This window comes from Coregonus clupeaformis, chromosome 8, assembly GCF_020615455.1.
Source record: "Coregonus clupeaformis isolate EN_2021a chromosome 8, ASM2061545v1, whole genome shotgun sequence".
In the NCBI taxonomy this organism is placed as follows: Eukaryota; Metazoa; Chordata; class Actinopteri; order Salmoniformes; family Salmonidae; genus Coregonus; species Coregonus clupeaformis.
In genome coordinates, this window is record NC_059199.1 from 13674448 (window position 1) to 13697758 (window position 23311).

Genomic DNA, 23311 nt, shown 5'->3' on the forward strand with positions numbered 1-23311 from the left:
AATAAATCAGATCTGATCGTTCAGACAAGTCGCATGGCCAGGAATCAGATTTGTATCTGACTTCAAACCAACTACGAAGGTGGTTTATAATGTGGCTTGGAATATCTGATTCCATGTGCTTTTTGGCTGTTCAGTTTGCAGGAAAAATAACAGATTCAAATCGTATATGCAACAAATTTTGATTGAGTCACTTCAAACTGCCAATGTGAACAAGGCTTTTAATCCATGCTGCAGCAGATCAGACAAGCATTATACCATCGGATGGGACAGGCCGCCCTCAAGCCAACGCTACAACCGCTGCCATTGATTAACGCTGCTGCTACCCCTGGGTGGGTCAGAGAGGAGCTGCTACCAGGAGAGACTGTGTACCCTGCTCGAGAAGAGCTGAACTAACTCTGCTCAGCGAGAGCTGAACGAACGTCCACCACCGCTCTGTGTATGTGAAGTACTGCTACGTTTTTAATGACTGTAACTGATCCAGCTTCTCCTCTCTCTCCAGTGGACATAACTGGTGCGTCATGGACGAGAACACAATGACGACCATCCAAACAAAGACTAACTGGCATAAATGTGGTGTGAGTGTGTGCCTGAGCCTGTCTTTATGTTTTGTTGTGTTGTTTTTAATACGTTGTAAACCCCCTTTTTAAAACGATAGAAAATAAATTAGAGTCGTGAAATATGACTGTCTGCCTCCTGTTTGTGGTTCCGGGATTCTAAGAACCTTAGGTTTTGACACCTGCTTCAAAATGATTAGAGGAAATATTGTTTATATACATTTGTGCTTTCATTCTTTGTACTCTACCTTTTTGATTAAAGAAAATACGTTTTCAATCAAATGAAGTCAGAAAAAGTATTTTATGATGTATAAAGCGAATGGGTCATGTGGTTTGATGTACTTAATCACAAAAGGGAAGTAGGGACAACAAAATACACTACCACTTTCAGTCTATGAGCTTGAGATCTGGCGGCCATATTTGTTCCCCAGAATAATACAAACAAGTTGATTTTTCCTTTCTCCTCCTGCAGCCTACACCTGCATCCAATTTGACTGGACATGAGTAGCGAGGGAGAGGGAAGTAAAGGCAGTCTTGGTTAACATATTTAATCCCAATTTCATTTAGGAGGGTGTCATGTATGTACATGTACTTACCTGGAGTGCCTGTGATCATCTGTACTTGCACTTGACATCTTCTTTAAACATTGTTCTTCTACCTGCCTCAGTGTGCTAATGTATTAGTTGGTGTCAGAAGTTAAAAAGTAATACAAGGAAAAATCAACATTATGAAACATGGAACAAATGAGAACCAACTACTCTGAACGTACAGGGAAATCTAGCTGAAAATTGGAGAGTGTGGATCCAGAAATTCAACCTCTATATCCTGCACGTTGCCGGAGATGATGCAATCAAGGTATTCAATACTTTTGATTTTGACGATGATGTAGATGACTTGGATGTATTAAAAGAGCTTTTCCGAACGTACTGTGAGCCAAGAAGAAATCTGACGTACTTGAGGCATATCTTTTTTATGAGAGTGAAAGGACAGACAGAGTCAATTGATGCTTATGTGACTGATCTAAAAAATAAAGCAAAAGACTGAGTTTCAACAATTTACCAAGTCACTGATATGGGACAGAATTGTGTGTGGAATCCCAAATGACCAAGTGCACAGCTAGTAAAAGAGAGATCACAGGGAGAATGCTCACATTGTGGGTACAAACATGAACCAAAAAAGTGTCCAGCATATGGTCAGATATGCAAAGCATGTCACAGAAAAAATCATTACGCCAAAATGTGCTCCTCATGCACACAGACAGAAAACCGGAGGATTCACAGCATTGACAGGGAGATGACAGCAGGAACTGAGGGCATGTTCATTGGGACAATTGAAGTGAAACAGAGTTTAGTACATTGTGTAACTCAGCTAATGAATATCAATGAGAAAAATACTGAGAAAGAGCAATGGACAGAAACACTGAAAATAAACAATCAGAAACTTAATTATAAGCTGGATACAGGAGCTGAGTGTAAGGTCTTGTTCGTGAGAGACTTGAAAACGCTGAAAGTGAAGGGCGATGCCGTGCAAAAATCCAACTGCAAGAAAACACTCAAATGTCAATACAAAGAGAAAGTATTTGAACTGGAATGTCAAGTGATAGCACAAGATGCACCTGCAATACTTGGAAGATCAGCTTGTCTGCAAATGGGCTTAATACAGAGAATACTCGAGCTTGAACAAAGGACAGAGACTGACATTTTGAGTGAATATTAAGATTTATTCACAGGACTTGGATGTGTTCCAGGAGTTCATCACATACAAATAGACCCAGAAGTCACACCATTGGTTCACTCACCCAGAAAAGTGCCTGTAGCACTAAAATAAAAACTTGAAAAGGAACTGAACCGCATGGAAAACATGGATGTCGTCGTCAGGCAAACTGAGCCTACTGAATGGGTAAACAGCTTGGTGACAATCGTGAAGCCAAACAAAATGCGGGTATGCATGGACCCACAGGATCTAAACAAAGCCATCAAGGGAGAACATTACCCTTTACGTACCATTGAAGAGGTAGTTGCTGGAATGCCTAACGCCAAGGTATTTTCAGTAGGTGATGCAAACCAAGGATTCTGGCAAATTCAACTGGATGAAGAGAGCTCCTGACTCTGCACGTTCAATATGCCGTTTGGGAGGTATTCATTCAAGAGACTGCCGCTCGGAATCACGTCCGCTCCAGAGGTGTTCCAGAGGTGCCTCGGCCAGCATTTGGAAGGTCTGGAAGGTGTCGTAAACATCATGGATTACATTCTTGTCTGGGGTACTGACACAGAGCAGCACGACCAGAGACTGAGACAGCTACTAGACAGACTGAGAAGCATCAACTTGAAACTGAATAAGGACAAGTGCAAAATCAGAATGACAGAAATTTGCTACATTGGACATGTGTTAAACAAAGAAGGCCTGAAACCAGACTCTGAAAAGGTAAGAGCAATACAAGAAATGCCAGAGGACAAACCAGCGCTTCAGAGGTTCATGGGAATGTTACAGTATCTCGCAAAGTTCATCCCAAATCTCTCAGATGTCAGCGCACCAGAGACAACTGTTGGAAGGAGACATTCAGTGGCACTGGGAGTCTTAACAGGAAGAGAGCTTCAAAAGCTTGAAAACACTTGTCAGCAATGCGCCAGTGTTAAAGTACTACGATGTAAGAAAGAAAAAAAACTGTGACACTATCTGTGGATGCAAGCTCAGAAGGCTTGGGAGCTGTGGGTCAAGATCCCTCACAGACTGTCAAAAGAGATACATTCAAATTGAAAAAGATCTACTGGCGATAGTGTATGGCTGTGAGAAGTTTAATCAATACCTGTATGGAAAACAGATCCAGTTGGAGTCAGACCACAAGCCCTTGGAAACAATCTTCAAGATGTCGCTCCAGAAAGCACCAGCCAGACTGCAGAGAATGCTGATGAGACTACAGAGATACAGTCTACATGTGACATACAAACCAGGAAAGGAGATGCACTGAGCCAAGCATACCTGAAGGAACAGAGAGAGAAATTGCTGGATGGTGAGCTGGATGTAAACTACATCGCTCATCAACTTCCTGTTTCAGAAGAGAAACTGTAGCAATTCAAAACAGCAACAGCAGAAGATGAAGAGTTAAGACTGGTCACAGAAACAGTTAAAAATGGATGGCCAGACATGAGAGGGAAAGTTGCAAAGTAAATACAGCATTACTGGACCTTCAGAGAGGACTCAGATGGACTGCTGTTCAAAACATTTCATTCTTCAGAAAATGACAGAAGAAATTATGGAAAGAATCCATGAAGCACACATGGGAATCGTAAAATGTAAGGAATGAGCAAGGGATGTTCTGTTCTGGCCAGGCATGGCTAAACAGATTGAAGATGTAACAAAATGTGCAGTCTGCAACACACACAAAAACAACAACCAAAGAGAGCCGCTCATGTCTCATCCAGTCCCAGAGAGCGCTTGGGCCAAAGTTGGAGTGGACATCTTTCATTACAACCACATAGAATATCTACTATGTGTGGATTACTACTCAAAATACCCCGAAATCTCCAAGCTCAGTGGGAGAACAAGTAAACACATCATTACAGCGCTAAAGTCGATCTTCGCAAGGCATGGGGTGCCCAACGTTTTGTGCTCTGACAATGGAAGACAGTTGGTGAGTCAAGAAATGTCAGAGTTCTCTACCAGCTGGGAGTTCAAACATGTGACGTAGAGCCCTAGATTTCCACAGTCAAACGGCAAAGCTGAGAGAGCAGTTCAGACTGTGAAGAAGCTGTTGAAAAAAGCACTAGACAGCAATGGAGATCCTTACATACCTCTCCTTGAGTACAGAAACACACCCCTGGATGGAGTAGGTCTCTCACCTGCACCTATTAATGGGAAGAAGGCCGAAGACAAAGATTCCGACATCAAAGAGATTGTTAAAGCCAGGACTCTATCAGCATACAGTGGGGGAAAAAAGTATTTAGTCAGCCACCAATTAAGCAAGTTCTCCCACTTAAAAAGATGAGAGAGGCCTGTAATTTTCATCATAGGTACACGTCAACTATGACAGACAAAATGAGAATTTTTTTTCCAGAAAATCACATTGTAGGATTTGTAATGAATTTATTTGCAAATTATGGTGGAAAATAAGTATTTGGTCAATAACAAAAGTTTCTCAATACTTTGTTATATACCCTTTGTTGGCAATGACACAGGTCAAATGTTTTCTGTAAGTCTTCACAAGGTTTTCACACACTGTTGCTGGTATTTTGGCCCATTCCTCCATGCATATCTCCTCTAGAGCAGTGATGTTTTGGGGCTGTCGTTGGGCAATACGGACTTTCAACTCCCTCCAAAGATATTCTATGGGGTTGAGATCTGAAGACTGGCTAGTCCACTCCAGGACCTTGAAATGCTTCTTACGAAGCCACTCCTTCGTTGCCCGGGTGGTGTGTTTGGGATCATTGTCATGCTGAAAGACCCAGCCACATTTCATCTTCAATGCCCTTGCTGATGGAAGGAGGTTTTCACTCAAAATCTCACGATACATGGCCCCATTCATTCATTCCTTTACACGGATCAGTCGTCCTGGTCCCTTTGCAGAAAAACAGCCCCAAAGCATGATGTTTCCACCCCCATGCTTCACAGTAGGTATGGTGTTCTTTGGATGCAACATCAGCATTCTTTGTCCTCCAAAAAATACGAGTTGAGTTTTTACCAAAAAGTTCTATTTTGGTTTCATCTGACCATATGACATTCTCCCAATCCTCTTCTGGATCATCCAAATGCACTCTAGCAAACTTCAGACGGGCCTGGACATGTACTGGCTTAAGCAGGGGGACACGTCTCGCACTGCAGGATTTGAGTCCCTGGCGGCGTAGTGTGTTACTGATGGTAGGGTTTGTTACTTTGGTCCCAGCTCTCTGCAGGTCATTCACTAGGTCCCCCCGTGTGGTTCTGGGATTTTTGCTCACCGTTCTTGTGATCATTTTGACCCCACGGGGTGAGATCTTGCGTGGAGCCCCAGATCGAGGGAGATTATCAGTGGTCTTGTATGTCTTCCATTTCCTAATAATTGCTCCCACAGTTGATTTCTTCAAACCAAGCTGCTTACCTATTGCAGATTCAGTCTTCCCAGCCTGGTGCAGGTCTACAATTTTGTTTCTGGTGTCCTTTGACAGCTATTTGGTCTTGGCCATAGTGGATTTTGGAGTGTGACTGTTTGAGGTTGTGGACAGGTGTCTTTTATACTGATAACAAGTTCAAACAGGTGCCATTAATACAGGTAACGAGTGTAGGACAGAGGAGCCTCTTAAAGAAGAAGTTACAGGTCTGTGAGAGCCAGAAATCTTGCTTGTTTATAGGTGACCAAATACTTATTTTCCACCATAATTTGCAAATAAATTCATTAAAAATTCTACAATGTGATTTTCTGGATTTTTTTTTCTCAATTTGTCTGTCATAGTTGACGTGTACCTATGATGAAAATTACAGGCCTCTCTCATCTTTTTAAGTGGGAGAACTTGCACAATTGGTGGCTGACTAAATACTTTTTTCCCCCACTGTATCAGGAGCCGTATCACAAGCAGACAACAGAGAAAAAAACACAACTTTGACCAAGGCACATGTAAGCTTTCAGTCATGAAGGAAGATGAACGAGTCAGGATCAGACAGGACAACAAATGGCAACCAGCAATTGTACTTGGAAAACATCACCAGCCAAGGTCATACATAGTACAAACACCAAACGAGAGAATCTACAGAAGGAACCGGAGACACCTGTTAAAAACACATGAAACACACCCAGAGAGACACTCAGAAACCATAATGGACTTACCTTATCCTGTGGAAAGAGAACCTGAAACAAGTGTCAGCCTGGAAGAAAACTCCTCACCAAAACAAACAGTGGAAAGCAACAATGTGAACACTGACACACCAGTGAAATCAACTCGTTATGGAAGACCTATCAGAATGCCAAAACGCTACCAGTACTGAAAAGACTATACTGAAAAGACTGTAAAAAAAAAAATGAAGAAAATCATGACAGCTATTTTCAGGTCTCTCCAGAGATGTTCGATCGGGTTCGAGTCCAGGCTCTGGCTGGGCCACTCAAGGACATTCAGAGACTTGTCCCGAAGCCACGTCTGCGTTGTCTCGGCCATGTGCTTAGGGTCATTGTCCTGTTGGATGATGAACTTTTGCCACAGTCTGAGGTCCAGAGCGTTCCTTTTCATCAAGGATCTTCCGGTACTTTGCTCCGTTCATCTTTCCCTCGATCCTGACTAGTCTCCCAGTCCCTGCCACTAAAAAACATCCCCACAGCATGATGCTACCACCACCATGCTTCTCCGTAGGGATGGTGCCTGGTTTCCTCCAGACGTGGCACTTGGCATTCAGGCCAAATAGTTCAATCTTGGTTTCATCAAACCAGAGAATCTTGTTTCTCATGGTCTGAGAGTCCTTTAAGTTCCATAAAGGCCTGATTGGTGGAGTGATGCAAAGATGGTTGTCCTTCTGGAAGGTTCTCCCATCTCCACAGAGGAACTCTGGAGCGCTGTCAGCGTGACCAAGGCCCTTCTCCCCCTGCTCCCCCGATTGCTCAGTTTGGCAGGGCAGCCAGCTCTAGCAAGAGTCTTGGTTCCAAACTTCTTCCATTTAAGAATGATGGTGGCCACTGTGTTCTTGGGGACCTTCAATGCTGCAGAAATGTTTTGGTACCCTTCCCCAGATCTGTACCTCGACAAAATCCTGTCTCGGAGCTCTATGGACAATTCCTTTCACCTCATGGCTTGGTTTTTGCTCTGACATGCACTGTCAACTGTGGGACCTTATATAGACAGGTGTATGCCTTTTCAAATCATGTCCAATCAACTGAATTTACCACAGGTGGACTCCAATCAAGTTGTAGAAACATCTCAAGGATGGCTCAATTTCGAGTCTCATTGCAAAGTGTCTAAATACTAATGTAAATAAGGTATTTCAGTTTTTATATTTTTATACATTTGCCAAAAAATCTAAAAACCTTTTTTCGCTTTGTCATTCTGGGGTATTGTGTGTAGATTGATGAGGAAATAAATTAATTGAATCAATTTCAGAATAAGGCTGTAACGTAACAAAATGTGGGAAAAGGGAAGGGGTCTGAATACTTTCAGAATGCACTGTAGGTAGGGGTAAAGTGACAAGCAGCAGCGTATGTGGTGAGTGTAAAAGTGGGTGAGTGTGTATGTGTGTGGCGTCAGTATGCGTGTGTGCATGTTATGTATGTGTGGGCGTATGTAGTGTGTATGTGTGTGTTGGGGTGTCAGTGTGTGTTTGTGTGTGCATAAAGTCAGTGCAAAAGAGTTAGTTAATAAAAGGGTCAATGCAGGTAGTCCGGGTAGCCATTTGATGAGCTATTTAGCAGTCTTGTTCAGAAGTCTTATGGCTTCGGGGTAGAAGCTGTTCAGGGTCCTGTTGGTTCCAGACTTGGTGCATTGGTAGCGCTTGCCATGTGGTAGCAGAGAGAACAGTCTGTGGCTTGGAAGGCTGGAGTCTTTTATACTTTTTTGGGCCTTCCTTTGACACCGCCTGGTATAGAAGTCCTGAATGGCATGGAGCTCAGCCCCAGTGGTGTACTGGGCTGTACGCACTACCCTCTGTAACGCCTTGCCGTTGGATGCCAAGCAGTTGCCATACCAAGCGGTGATGCAGCCAGTCTAGATGCTCTCGATGGTGCAGCTGTAGATCTTTTTGAAGATCTGAGGGCCCATGCCAAATCTTGTCAGCCTCCTGAGGGGGAAGAGGAGTTGTTGTGCCGTCTTCACGGCAGGTTTTACCGACTGGGTCAGGGAGAGGTTGAAAAAGACACTTGGCAGCTGATCAGCGCATGCTCTGAGTACGCATTCTGGTACTCTGCCCTGCGGCCTTGTGCATGTTAACCTGTTTAAAGGTCTTACTCACATCGCCTAAGGAGAGAGTGAGCACACAGTCACCCGGAACAGCTGGTGCTCTCACGCATCTTTCAGGGTTGCTTGCCTCAAAGCAAACATAGAAGGCATTTAGCTCGTCTGGTAGGCTCGTGTCACTGGTTGTGGCTGGGTTTCCCTTTGTAATCTGTGATAGTTTGCAAGCCATGACACATCCAACGAGCATCAGAGCTGGTGTAGTAGGATTCGATCTTAATCCTGTATTGACGCTTTACCTGTTTGATGGTTCATTGGAGGGCTTGGCGGGATTTCTTACAGGCATCCAGGTGCTTTCTTATAAGCATGTCTCTACTGTGGTCTGGCTTTGTCTGTCATTTGATACATACAGATATATGATCTTAATTTGATCACCCTGTTGCAGGATAACTTTCCTGCAACGCTTGATTTGTAAAACTTGTAGTGTAGTTGAGGTTTAAAATGCCTTCTGAAGTTAGAGATTTCAGACTTGATTTTTCCCTAACCATTTTTTTTATCAACCCCGACAAAAATGTCCATGAATTATAATCAACATACTAATTCACAATTCCTGTTCCTGCAGGAAACCTACATACAGTTGAAGTCAGAAGTTTACATACACTTAGGTTGGAGTCATTAATACTCGTTTTTCAACCACTCCACACATTTCTTGTTAACAAACTATAGTTTTGGCAAGTCGGTTAGGACATCTACTTTGTGCATGACACAAGTAATTTTTCCAACAATTGTTTACAGACAGATTATTTCACTTATAATTCACTGTATCACAATTCCAGTGGGTCAGAAGTTTACATACACTAAGTTGACTGTGCCTTTAAACAGCTTGGAAAATTCCAGAAAATGATGTCATGGCTTTAGAAGCTTCTGATAAAATACTTCCTTAAAACTTAAATAGATTCCACCCCATATGACTCATGAATACAATCAACTGTTATTGGTTCAGAGATCTGGTCTGTATAATCTATGGCAATTACTTTTTATTTTTTATTTTTACGGTGGCTATTTTAAATAAAAAATGTTCATTATATGTCAGAAATAGTTCCTTAAAAACTTCAATAGCTTCCACCCTATATGACTTTCATGAATACAACCAACTGATATTGGTTCAGTGACCTCGTCTGTAAAATCTACGGTAATTTTTGTTTATTTGTTGACTTTGTTTTTTTTCTATGAATTTAAATACTTCCTTAAAACTTCAATAGCTTCCATCCCAAATGACTTTCATGAATACAACTGTTCAGGGGCCTCATCTGTTCAATCTCCGGCAATTATTATCATTGTTTTTACTTTGGTTGTTTTCAATTAATTTCATTTCATAATTTGTCAAAAATACTTAACTTCAATAGCTTCCACCCCATATCACTTCCATGAATACAACCCACTGTTATTGGTTCAGGGAACCTTGTCTGTACAATCTTCAGCAATTACTTTTAAATGCTTTGACTGGCTATTTTCTATTAATTTAAATGGACTTTACATTACAAATACTTCAATAAAACTTCAATAGCTTCCACCTAATATGACTTGCATGAATACAACCAACTGTTATTGGTTCAGGGACCTCTTCCCTCCAATCCACTGCGATTACTTTTGGGCTTTTTGACTTTGTCTATTTTTTATCAATGTTAATTGTATTTACATGACAAATACTTTCGCTCCACTGGCCATTTTAGAGCAGTGTGTCAACATTTGGCTATGTAAAGAGGCTCAATAATTACTCCTGCCCTTTATCTGTGCTTCATTGAATTGAATGAGAGAGCTACAGAGGGCCTGGGGGGTCTGGGGCCGCCCCAGGGACGCTGCTCTGCCACCCAGAAGGACAGTGTCAATCACCCGGTCACCCAGCTCCAGGTCTACACCTCAGCCAGCCCTCCACACACGAGAGGAGGGACAAAAGAGGGACAGAGCCACCAACCTCTACAGAGACTGCCTGCTCTGCCCCCCTGAAGGACAGTGTCACTCACACACAAACTCACATGGGTCTTCTCCCTGGGGCCTACCTGTCCTCTAGGCAGGCCCCCACTGACCTGGTGACCTCTCTACCACTCGAGGCACCCCTGTCTGGGCCTCACTCCGGCCTCACCCTCATTGGTCCTCTCTGGAGCTTCAGACAGGCCCCCACTGACTTGGTGACCTCTCCCCCACTCAAGGCACCCCTTTCTTGCCCTCACTCCTGCTTCACCTTCTCTGGAGCTCCACGCATTACATTGGAGCTCCACAACCTCCAGGACTCTAGGCCTACACTACAAGAGTCCATCTTAATCTCACCCATGGAGCTCCACTTTTTCCTTTCCACACCTCCAGGCCTCCTAGGTCTACTCTCCCTGCCCTGCCTGCCAGCCCTCTCACTGGGCCTGAGAGTCCAGCTTACTCCCTGGACCTCCAGGCCTCCACACTTACTCTCCCTACCGGGCAACACCCCTCTCCCTGGGCATCACCCATCACTGCGTCCCAGCTGGGGCTCAACCACCTCTAGAATCTCGCAAACCGGGGCACCCCCACCTGGTCACTAAGACTTTTATAGCTCCCCTGCCAGGAACCACGGGCACCTGGTGACCCAAACGTGCTCTCGGCACCTGGTAACCTCCAACAGGCTCTGTGCACCCGGTAAACCGCTCACCCGGTAATGTCCAGCTATGCTCCTGGTGGCCACGCTCCGTCTTAGCATCAGAGACTAAGTCCGAGTCAGGCTGCCCCTGCTCAGACTTTGTGCCCCTTTCACTTCACTTTCAATGTGAAAAATAGTTGAATTTTTTGTTGCTGTTGCATTATGTCATTGTAAATAAGAATTTGTTCTTAACTGACTTGCCTAGTTAAATAAAGGTTAAATAAATAAATAAAATACATTATTTGAGCTTAAAATTGACATTTAGGAGAAGTTTAGAAGGGAAAATATTTGTTTTGGGAATTTTCAAAATACTTTCAATATTATTCATTTCCATGTATGGTCTATGCCTAGAAATGCCCTTGCCTGAAAATGGCAATAATGGATATTAACTGGAAAATGACCTTATGTAGTTTCTTGGAATAGCCCTCTGTGAATTAAAACAATATATCCCTAAAAACTGTGATTTCTAAAAGATGTGTTCTGAGATTTGGTCTCCGTCAGATTTCTCTAAAATCCTAAACTAATCAGGAATGAGCAGGGTCAACTATACCATAAGGACCCCTTATTTAGGTCCTCATTACATATAGTGCAACAAGAGCACTCATGGTCTGTAAAGTTCTCTACTTTTGATAGATTTTAACAAACAATATTGGAATCAACATGGTCACAACCATAAACTGTCAACTTCATCTGCCTGATAGAATATGAATTTTGGTTAAAATATGTTACATTTAATTAGGTTTTATAGTCATAAAGCAACTGAGGAAAAATACAATTGCTATTGTGTATACCACTTGAATAAAGAAGAAAAATGCTAATTTTGTAACTGTGATAGAATGGTTGTGTTTTTATTGGAGATTTGACATTTAACCATTTTCCATATTTTACAAAAGTTTGTATTTAACTTTTATTTATAGAGGCAACAATATCTCTGTTTTGAGTATCTGTTGTCAACTTCATCAGTGGTTTGTCAACTCCATCACTGATGGGAGTCAATATTATTTGGTCAATATTCTGAAAAAGTATTTGAATCACTGTTCCGCAACATACTGTATGCTTAAACGATTTGCTATGCAAGACCTAAGGGATAATGTTCGCTTTATAAATGTTGTTTTATGTTCTAAATCTAAAAAACATACCAGAATGCTAACAAAATTAGCCCTGTAGCATTTAATAGTGCTATAAAACAAAACAAAAACAAGTTTGGAGATTTGTATTACATATTTGAATAATCTAATGTTAGAATTAAACAATCAAGGCCTTTAAACACCTTTTGGACAATAATTGTAAAAACAAAATGCCTTTTATGGTGTCTGACGGAATTGACATAAATCCAGTTAGTTGCATTTTATAAAATGAAATTAAAATGGTCTATCAAAATATATATTTCAAATTGTGTTAATATTAAGACAAATATTTGTGGGAAAAAAGTTGAGATTGTCCCATCTTTCAAGAATCCCTGAGCTCTAAAACAGCAAAATGTTCTCTCTGCCTCATGGCAAAATGTGTAAAATCTCATGGGATTAGCTATAATACTGCACATTTTTCTCTCTACCCCATAAAAATATATACATTGAAAAAAATATACAATAATTTGGGGTTGGGGCTTGCTCGGGCCTTGCGGGGGTCCCGCGATACTGCACTGTTTCAATTGCACTTTTACGATGGTCCCGTAACTGCGACTACACAGAGAATCAGACATGGAAATGAATGTATATATATTTTTTAATGGAACGGAACAGCGAAACTTGTTTTCTATCATCAGCTGGTTCAAAATATGTCATTTATATCATCCTGGCATGTTCCGTTGAAGAGGTATTGACGAGCAAAGTCCAAATCTTTAACATAAAGCTACTGTAACTTCAAAAGTCTAAATAAGTATAACATCCTGCCATTTAAAGCATGTTTGATTTTACCATTAAAATATAACTCACTTATAGGAATGGGTAATTGTTTACAAGTTGCTAGCTATCCCATAAAGCCATCACTGAAAACCATCCTGTTCTTTGATGGACTCTTGCTGGACTGAAGACGATGCAAGGGGACGTTGAGTTTTCACTCCGTTGTGGACATCTCCATTGATATGCTTGATATGCTTGACATCCGGCGCAATGTTACAGAGTGCTTATGGGGTAATGTGAACGAGGCTTAATGCACGATTGTGTTGTTTCCCACTATGCGTTCATTTCGGTAGCACATCCCCATATCTGATTATCAGTTGATTATCAGCTGTTGTCAAACATGTGAGTCTGGAAAGACGATTCTCTTCCTCAAAAGGGTGCAGTGAATTCTACTAGATGAAAAGCTTAAATGAGTATAACATCCTGGCATTTAAAGAATAATTGATTTTTGAAATGTCACATACTATAAAACTTTCTATTTTTGCAAAACTAAAATGCTTACTATTTAGAACGCAAGTATGGATATTCAGACACGGCCGGTATCTTCTGTCATCTCCTGACTTGAAGCGCACCCTGTTGTCTGAATGCAGCATGGTGTGACTCCATGTGAGAGAGACAAAGTGTGTGTGTGTGTGTGTGTGTGTGTGTTCAGGACAGTGCTGTAGAGAGGAGGGAGTTAATGAAAAAGCCAGCCAGTGCTCTGTCTCAGGTTTGTTTGTCACATCTCCCTTGTCTGCGCCTTATGCAAATGGTGTATGGAGGGGGGGGGGTCCATGGGAAACTGGTGGAGCTAATCCACTATGTTGAACAGAGGAGGAGATGAGGACTTTTCAATACAACCCCCATTAACACACACACACACACACACACACACAAACACAAACACACACACAAACACAAACACAAACACAAACACACATACAGCTGAACACCTGCTTCTTTTCCACACATCGATATGTGTGTAAATCCCACGGTCTGAAGAACACCCAAACCTATATGTCCCACACTAATTGGACTCAGTGTGTTGATTGTGGATGTCATCTTACAATAAATAACATTTGATTAGGAAATGGAAGACAATTTGTATGGGAATTGTCAGTGCTGAGAATCCTCTCTTTATCCCATAAAAAGTATATTCTATTTCGAATAATTCAGCTATGATTGCTTTATTGTAGATTTTCTTTTGGAGAAAATGTTTTACTTTTCTGTTTAGATATTAAAGCAGAGTCTCTTGATATGTAGCTTCTCATTTTCAAGAAAATCCTGATAAAAAAGTAACTGAGGGGAGGACGGCTCATAATAATGTCTGGAAGGTAGTGTAATGGCTGAAATGGAGGCTGAAATGGAGTGAATGGAATGGTATCAAACACGTGTTTTTGATACCATTCCATTTACTCCATTCCAGCCAATATTTTGAGCCATCCTCCCCTCAGCAACCTCCACTATCACAAACAGTATGTAAGCATTCAGTAGTGATAATATAAAACAATAAATCCATAAGATAAGGTCAGTAAAAACAGAGCAACTATGATTCAAATGAACTGTAACCATATTATTTGAAATGTCTCTGTCTGACTGACGGGTGTTTGGGACAGAATCCAAGGGTTTAGTTCGTACCTACTAACAGGTTTGTTTTAGAGAATCGGCTGTTTCTGTCACGCTGAAGTAACTCTGTCTCCCCTCCTTCCCTCTCTCTATCTCTTTACCCTGCAGCAGGTTACTGAGGGAACTCAGTGATGAGCTTCTTGTTTCACAAGCCTCCACAAGGTCCACCCTGGAAGGAAAAGTAGGAGAAAAAAGGCCCAAAACAAAGGCAATCACGAAACCCCTTTACTGCGAAACCTAATAGGAGTGAATCGCCATCTATTTAGCTTCATCAAATCACTGACAGCAGGCCTTGATAAAAAAATTATGGAAAATATGTAGGATATGAGAACACTACAGACTGTAGCCCCTCTATTGAAGCCAGATGTTGACTTTAACTGGCCAATTTTTATAAATGGCATAATGATTACCATTAAACATCAGGGTAATTTTATTTCAGTCCGACACAATGTTGTTCTTCTTTTATAGACCAAGTGAACTCAGCTCGGTGCCCAAGGCCAGGTGCTAGTTTCACCTTGATCAGAACCATGGCATGTGTGTCTCCACAGCATCCTGTCTCAGAACACATGCGGCGGCAGCCATTTTTATTTTTGCAGTGGCTTGTCTTGTGGGCACAGCGATGGGTGTTTTGGTGACGGCTAATATTGTGGGCACAGCAATGGGTGTTTTGGTGATGGCTAATATTGTGGGCACAGCAATGGGTGTTTTGGTGACGGTTAATATTGTGGGCACAGTGATGGGTGTTTTGGTGACGGCTAATATTGTGGGCAAAGCAATGGGTGTTTTGGTGACGGCTAATATTGTGGGCAAAGCAATGGGTGTTTTGGTGACGGCTAATATTGTGGGCACAGTGATGGGTATTTTGATGGCAGCTGATCTTGTGGGACATAGCAAGGGGGTTTTGGTGGCTTTAATAGGAGTTCATTGGAGTATTAGCCTGATTTGTGCCTTATGCAATGTCCAAAATCCCATTCGGTCTATGTGAAGGGCTTAGGAGTTCAACGTTTCATAGTCGTGACTTAGTGACCCACACTGGGAATTACTTCACTTGCTCCTCTGTCTGCAGTCAGCTCCCAACTCAACATATATCAGAATATACCAAGTTAAAAGACCCATGTGTAGACACCTACAACGCTCACCAATTGGCTTGAAATCTAACCCCATAATACAACATCCCCATCCCCACCTTCCCTTTACCTTCTCCCAAACGGTTTAATAAAAAGAAAATGCCTACAAACATAGTTGATGCTCTGGTCATGTTATCTCATTAATTGTGATTAATGTCTCAACGACATAACAGTTATTACGCTTTGAGCTTTGGCATTTAGCCAGGTGAGTGTCTCCAATTATTGAATTAGAACAAAGTAACTATTTCAAAAGAAAATGGACAGTTGCCTGAGAAGTTTAACAGGCACAAAGAAGACATACTACAACAGTTATTTTTGTAGCATAGCTCATTTTATTGTTTAAACAGTTTTGCATAGGAAATATATCCACTTCCAGTAATTGACTGCAGTAAAGACATCTGCTAGCAGTATAGGCTGGATATAACAGTAACAATCACCAAAAATGTTGAGCCTTATTTACACAGATATCTTGTGGCAATTTTAGCCCCTGCACCAAATGTAGCCATCTCAAAGGCATTGCCTACTGCTTTAAAGTTCTAAAAAAAATCAAAAAAAATCAAGAAGGGATATCAAGGCCTTCGCTATACAGTTTACAATGCATACCTGTGGTTCCTAAACTGTAAAATAAGAAGATATAAACAAAAAGGTTTCAAAAGTCCTCTAAAACCTACATTCAATACATACATAGACCTTTGCACACACCTGCAGTGTAACTACAAGTCACTACTGGAGACTGTTGGTGTTGTTGTTGTTGTTGTGTTTTTTAATTCACCTTGAAGCGATTCGCCATAGTAATAATGTGTGTGCAGAGGGAGTAAAAGTGCCACAAGACTCATAAGAAGTCAACCCTGCTGAGAAGTTGGCAAGCATTCTTTTCAAATGACATTAGTTAACATACTGTAGCAATGGACAATCCAAAGAAACACACTGTCCAAACGACATGTACACATAGCTTTTTCCCCTCAAAGAGCAAGAATGAGATGGGCGCGCCCAGCTGACCTTCAAGTGAATGAAGCACAAAAAACGCTCTTGACACATCTCAAACCAAAAACAAACCAACAAACAAACCAAAAAAGAAAAAAGATTCCGGAGAACGCGCCAAGGCGCCCCACACATACCGCTTCGTTTTAAGTTGTTAAAATTTTTTTTTGTCATATCACATTTATTGACAATCGACACTCCACTGAGATGGTGAGCTTGAACAGGCACTGAATTAATCATATATTTAGTTTAGTGATTAGTAATACAGAAAATGCTGGTTTTTATGTTTCCTGCTTACAACAACCTGATGTTAATAATCAATACATGGAACACATCTTTTGCTCACGTAAAAACACACCTCGTGAAAGCACGATTGTCCATCCATCTGTCCTCTTAGTCCCTAGAGCACTAAACATTCAGTAAGTAGAACTACACAGAAATTGCATGATTGCCACTGGTCTTTCTTGCATAAGGTACTATTTGAACGGTTGACCATGGATAGCCTACAACAATCATTACTGAATATTGAATAATACTAATCTCTGTCTTGCCTTTCTTATCTGTGGGCCTACATGTCATTCTGTGAAAACGGTTTCACCCTTGTACATGATGTCCATTGATGATCAAATTACAGTAGCCCTTTGAAAATAAATATTACCTTAAAGAATATATGCAACAAAAAACCTGACAATACCTGTCTATCTATTGAAAATCTACCATGAGTGGGACACTGATATAAAAGGTCTGGAGTATCTAAGGGCAATTTCTAAGGGCAATACGAGTGCCTGAAGGGCTGGGTTAAATCAAACCAAGCTCTAATAGTATTGGGACAGTGACAAATTTTTTGTTGTTTTGGCTCTGTACTCCAGCACTTTGCAGACTGTCAGCTTCAATATGGGACTAAACACTTAACTTTTTACTACTTTAATACACATAAGTGAATTTGTCCCCCTAAAATTGGGGGACTATGTACAAAAAGTGGTGTAATTTCTAAACGGTTTACCCGATATGGATGAAAATACCCTCAAATGAAAGCTGACAGTCTGCACTTTAACTTCATAGTCATTGTACCATTTCAAAGTGCTGGAGTATAGAGCCAAAATAACAAAAAATGTGTCACTGTCCTAATACTTTCGCAGCTCACTGCAGATGAAATTATGAAAAGTGCAAAAATCTGTGATGCCTGGGGGCCACAAAGGACTTACTTCACCCAATCCTCACAGCGGAACTACTTGCTTGATGTTGCATACACATGCCTGTTCCACATCCAAACCCAGAATGGACACATCAAAACTTTGTAAAATGCTCATGCGAAATTTCTCGCAGATTGTTGCATCATCCTGTAATTATGATTTTTCTAAAGGAGGACTTTTGTGGGATCGACATAACACACTTGATATTAACACAGTAGAACAATCTATGATGACACTTAAAATGTTACACTGGTATTCACTGGTGGTAGGCTCAAATCCGGTGCCTTTATTGTGAAATGACATGTATAGATATCCTCTATGGTAGAACCCAAATTGAACTCCTCTCTCTCTCTCTCTCTCTCTCGCCAACATGGATTCACAACCACATAATCACATCACACATTCTACTATGGCCACACTAACAAAAACAAGAATTTCAAATATTACTGAAACGTTTCCAAAATGGAAAGTTTATCAGTGCAATAAAACATGTTTGAAAAATAAAAGTACATTTTAGGGTTCGGTATAGGATACTTTCCCTTAATACAGGAATATGAAAAATTGATAAAATCCTTTAATTTTTGATTATTTGGGGAAAGCTGGAGAGTAACTCAAGACCAGCCTTATTTTTTTTTTCATCAAATGGAATTGACTCATATAATACCCAAGATGTTTGAAAACAATTAAAAACAAGGGTGTCAAAGAAAAATCGTGAAAAAGATTTCAGTGTACAAACTCCTGTCTATAAGGCAGGTTTCTCAATAGAAAGACCCTCATCTTCACTCGTTGTGTACTGTCACCCTCTCTATCCCTCGTGCATTCTCTCTTACAAGCACGCACACACACACACACATGCACGCACACATACTCACAAACACACATTACTCACAAGCTGCCAAAAGCAGATTTGAACCCCAAAGAACTACTGCTATCGACGCCACCACAGTATTCACCTTTATATACACCCAGTCTTCTACCCAAAATGTCAACACCACATCAAGCCTGACACATCTCTATCACACTTGACTCAGGGAAAATGCCCTTCAGTGGGGTCGCCAATGGTCAGAGGCTGCAAAGCACTTATGTATTTTTTTTTCACACAAAAAAAAGCAGAACTGTGCACATAGAACAGGGTGGCTTTTGTTTTTGTTATGTTTTTTCTTCACAAAATCAGAATAAGTATCTTGGTGAAGGAGGAGAGAATAAGCTTGACTTGAGTTGTAGAGGTTTTATACACTTTCTGGCCTCTCAAAGAGTGTTGTGTATCCAGTATAGTACCTTTCTTCGAATTAAGCAGGTAAGAATGTTCACAATTGTTGGGATAGAGTGCAAAAGGTGTCATAACATCATTGTGGATAGAGTCTCTTTGAGTTATAAAAGTAGTTTTTTGTATTACAAAGTGGGAGAGTTGTGATTGGAATTCGTAATGCCTGAGATTTTGTTTTTGTTCACATATGTAATGTTTATTTTATTTGATAGATTTCACACAACACACTTGGGGAAGACGATTGCCTATGTGCTATGCAAGTGCTCTGTTGTTGTTCAACTTCTCCGGGCCCTTCAGAGTACAAGGAAAATAGCAGATGCCCTTCCTATGTAGTCCACAGCTTATTACATAATAAAATCAAGGCTCCCTATAGTGATAACGGGTAGAGATATCCCTGGGGTTTATACAGATATAGTGCATATATGTTGACTAATTACAAATACTTTCTTTAGACTGATTTGACCGGTCTCACGCGCATTTGTCGGTTTGTTGATTGTACCGCATGTGTAACAGGTCACTTTATATATATACTGTATTTTTAAGGCATCTACTTGGGAATTGCATATCGTGACTGATAATAGAATGGCACAGTTTTATGTTAAGGGTTAATGCTTATATAGCTTCCTGCTATAAAAAGAAAAGAAAATTGCAGTATGATTTCAGTTTGCAATTGTGGGTCTGATTAAGGTTAGCGTGTTCCTCTCCTGAATTTTTTTAAATTGTTATGATTGTCCCACTCAAGTCAAGCCGTTTCTCCTGTGAAAATGAGCTTAGTCAATGTCGCATGCTAGCACCCCAGGTGGGAAGTTGAATGAAAAGAGTCAAGTTTGTCACAGTAGACAGATCAGTGACTTCGCAGCCATACGAGACCAATGGGTGCATTCTTTACAGACAAACTGTAAGCTTAGAAAAAATACCCCCTCCCTCCCCCAAGAAATGAAAACAAATTGAAACATGTCTCTCCATCTGTCAATACACTACAATAAGACCTTGTCATTCACTGCATAGAAAGCAGTCCCTACTTTGGTCAATTAAAAAAGGAAAACAACAACAACATCAACAACAACAACAACATCAACAACAACGATATCAACAAAAGAAATGCATTACAATATTGTCTATCTCCAAGCCTCTAATAATTGGCGTATCTATAAGCACTACCTACATAGGCAAAACTTGGTATTGCATAATTTTCATAAATCTGAATTCCTCTCTCCTCGATAGTAACTGGAAGATGAAAAACAAAAAAACGAAACAATAAAAAATTATAAAATGAAAATGAAAGGTTATTAGAAAACCACCAAAAATACTGAAAAATAATGCTGGTGATTATAGACTTTAGACCGGCAACTATACACAGCCTTGATATGCAATGTAACTGTGAGATAAAGTAGTAAATTAAAGTTAAAAATCAACAATGTCACAATTTTCATTCAGAGTACAAAAAAAAGTATTATCATAAATTGTTTAATTTCTTTTCTATAATTGTAATAAATGCAGCAAAAAACAAGTGTAGTGATGTCTTTATATTCAAAGGCAAGGCACGTAATGTGGACTATATGTCATCGTGCAAATTAAGAGTATTGGAGAGATTTGTCATATAAAGAGAGAGGTCAAAGCAATAAACCTGCCGTGCACAACTCTAGATTTCAGGGAATGCCACCACTGTATCTGGGATTTTTAGTGTTCATGCGTCAAAATGTGCAACCCTCTGCAACCTTGCAGGTTCGAGGTTGCACAAGAAGTGTAGATTTTTCGACATACACATACATTTTCGTGAATGACATTAACAGCCTGCATTCTTGTGTTTTTTTTCATCAAGTCATATTGTAAACACAAGCTTCATAAGCTGACGGCCAAATGAATATGTTCTTGATTTCGAATGCCATTTTATACACTGTGTGTTTCATTTTTTTACTTTTTGTTTGTTATTTTTTCCACAATAAATAAAAAGCTCCCCATGAGACTGAGTAGGGCTCATTAGAAGTGCTGGCTTGTTCATATTCAGTTCTGCACAGGTAGCTTAATGCGCACCTTCAAACACATCTCTGCATTTCAGGTGTAGTATTTTTTTCTTTCCATATTGAGACACAAAGAAATGCGACTGAAATCAACTCTAAAGTTTTTTAAAACATTTTACGTTTACGTATTTAAACCCAAAAACGCTGTATATTTATCCCCCTTCCTTTAGAGTCTTAGGGCTGACAGACTGATAGCTTCCCTTCAAAAATTCAATTGCACTTGCCTCTTTCGAGTTTTCAAGATTATTTTTTAAATCTTTAAAAAAAATCTTTTTCTAAAGGAGATACGAATTCTTTCAAAAAAGGGGTCAAATCTCTAACCTAAAAATAGTGTTTTACTCTTGCTCGTTTTTACCATAGTAAGAGTTCACAACTCCTAGGAGTATAACTAACCTTTAAGTAGATAGCAGTACAGAATCAACAGGATAATGAGTAAAATAAAATGTAAAATGGTATCACGGTAAACTGAAATCTAAGGGAAAAAACACTCTGAATTCACAATTTGTTCCTATGGTTACACAGTGAATAGTTTGACATAGAAGGGGTAAAGGTCAAAGTTGAATAACTTACAGTCGGGTACGTCTACTACCAGGCAGTCTTTGTGTGTTTCAGACCACTTCCCCTGATCGTAAACCAAGGTTAGAAACTCCCAACATCAGAATGAAGAAGAACACCACTATTAGACTAAGAGTTGTCATGCAAAACATTAAGGCATCTAAAGTTTTTTGTACAGGATACATCACAGTATTTTGAATGGAAAGGCTCTTCTCACACAAGGACTGACTGGCATGGCGAAGGGTTAACTAGAGTGGACCGGATCAGTTTCGCTCCAAACCTACTCAAGTCTTCTTGGCCAATGTCCCGAAGGGTTTGGGGGGAAAAGTGGGGAGGGGGGGAGAGGGGGGGGGGGGGGTAAACACGATTGTTTTAAGTGCTGCTTGCTGGTTAGCTTCCCCGTAGCCGACACTTCTTGCCCCTTGAGTGGTCTTCAGTTCTCTGCCTCTGTGTGGAGGAGGGGGGGTTCACCAATGATGTTTATGCTGTAGTTCTGGTGGGCATTTGTTGGCAGAATCTGAGTCCCGTTCGTGACTTGGAATGGAACTAAGCTCGCCCAGGTACCAGGACTGTGGAAACACAACAGAGAGAGAAAGAGAGAACGGAAGAGGGTTTTAAGTCACCTGCATTGAGCAATGGAAACATTTGGACACTTTAGAAAGCATGAGGAGACATAAGAAAACAGCAGAACAATCATTCTCTACACTCTCAATGATGAAATACTTTGCAGCATTACTTTACACACATCACTATACAATGAACAGTTAACACTTTAGAGGGATAGTCAGCTAAGGAAAATTGTCAGCTGAGGACAAAATACAAAAGGATTTATTCATAATGTTAAACAATTATTTTGTTAGGCAGAAAACACAATTCTGTGTATATAGCATTTATGTCTTGTTAGGATCCGTCATTATTATGCAGTGTCAATTAAATGTCAACGAATCCATCAATCAAATTCTATGACAGTGTTTTATGAATATCCCCTAAAACAATTTCAACAAAATGGCCTCCACTATAGTTTCATCCCTCTCATCCAATCACGTTGCTTTATCCAGGAAGAGTCTTATGTAAAGTTCTTATGTCTAGTCTAATCAGTCTATGGCTCGAGGGGGACACAGTCAAACAAAGCGCTTCCAGTGTATTTCACCGATTCCTCTGAGAAGGATGTCAAGCGAGGATCACACCTAATTCCATATTGACAGACCCTCTCCATTTGGATCAATGGTGCTACGGAAGGGGGTTGGGGTCTTTATAAATCCTGCCCATCCCTATTCAACGCACGCTAACGCAACACAACACAGCGATTGTTCACCGGAGGCGCAAACTGAAAGCGCAGCCTGCTTGCGAAACAAACAGTGTGTTGTTGTTCTCAAGGGGCTCAATGATACGTACATGTCGAATAATGAATTAATTATCCCCCCACTCCCTATTGGTGCTACGTCTGAAATACCTGTCTTGTCTTGAACAATTGCTGCATTATAGGCCAACACTATATACAGGGCCTGGTATATAGACACTAAATATAATCTTATTTTTCAGGGGGGATATAGCATTTGTGGTGCAAAGAATGAGGGGTATGTTTGAAAGGTTATGTA

At 40.6% G+C, this 23311-nt stretch overlaps 1 protein-coding gene across 4 annotated transcripts in view; it reads right to left on the reverse strand.

Annotated features, from left to right (window-relative positions):
• Window positions 1-22051: 22051 nt before the first annotated feature.
• The window catches only part of LOC121571173 (nuclear factor 1 B-type-like), an 81900-nt gene continuing 80640 nt past the window's right edge, over window positions 22052-23311 (reverse strand). For 3 of the 4 annotated variants that reach the window (XM_041882518.2, XM_045221806.1, XM_045221805.1), the window contains one exon: window positions 22052-22282. In XM_041882518.2, coding sequence (XP_041738452.2) covers window positions 22147-22282 — 136 coding nt within the window. In that variant the 3' untranslated portion in view covers window positions 22052-22146. The remainder of the gene's footprint in view (window positions 22283-23311) is intronic. The other variant, XM_045221807.1, reaches the window with a different exon arrangement.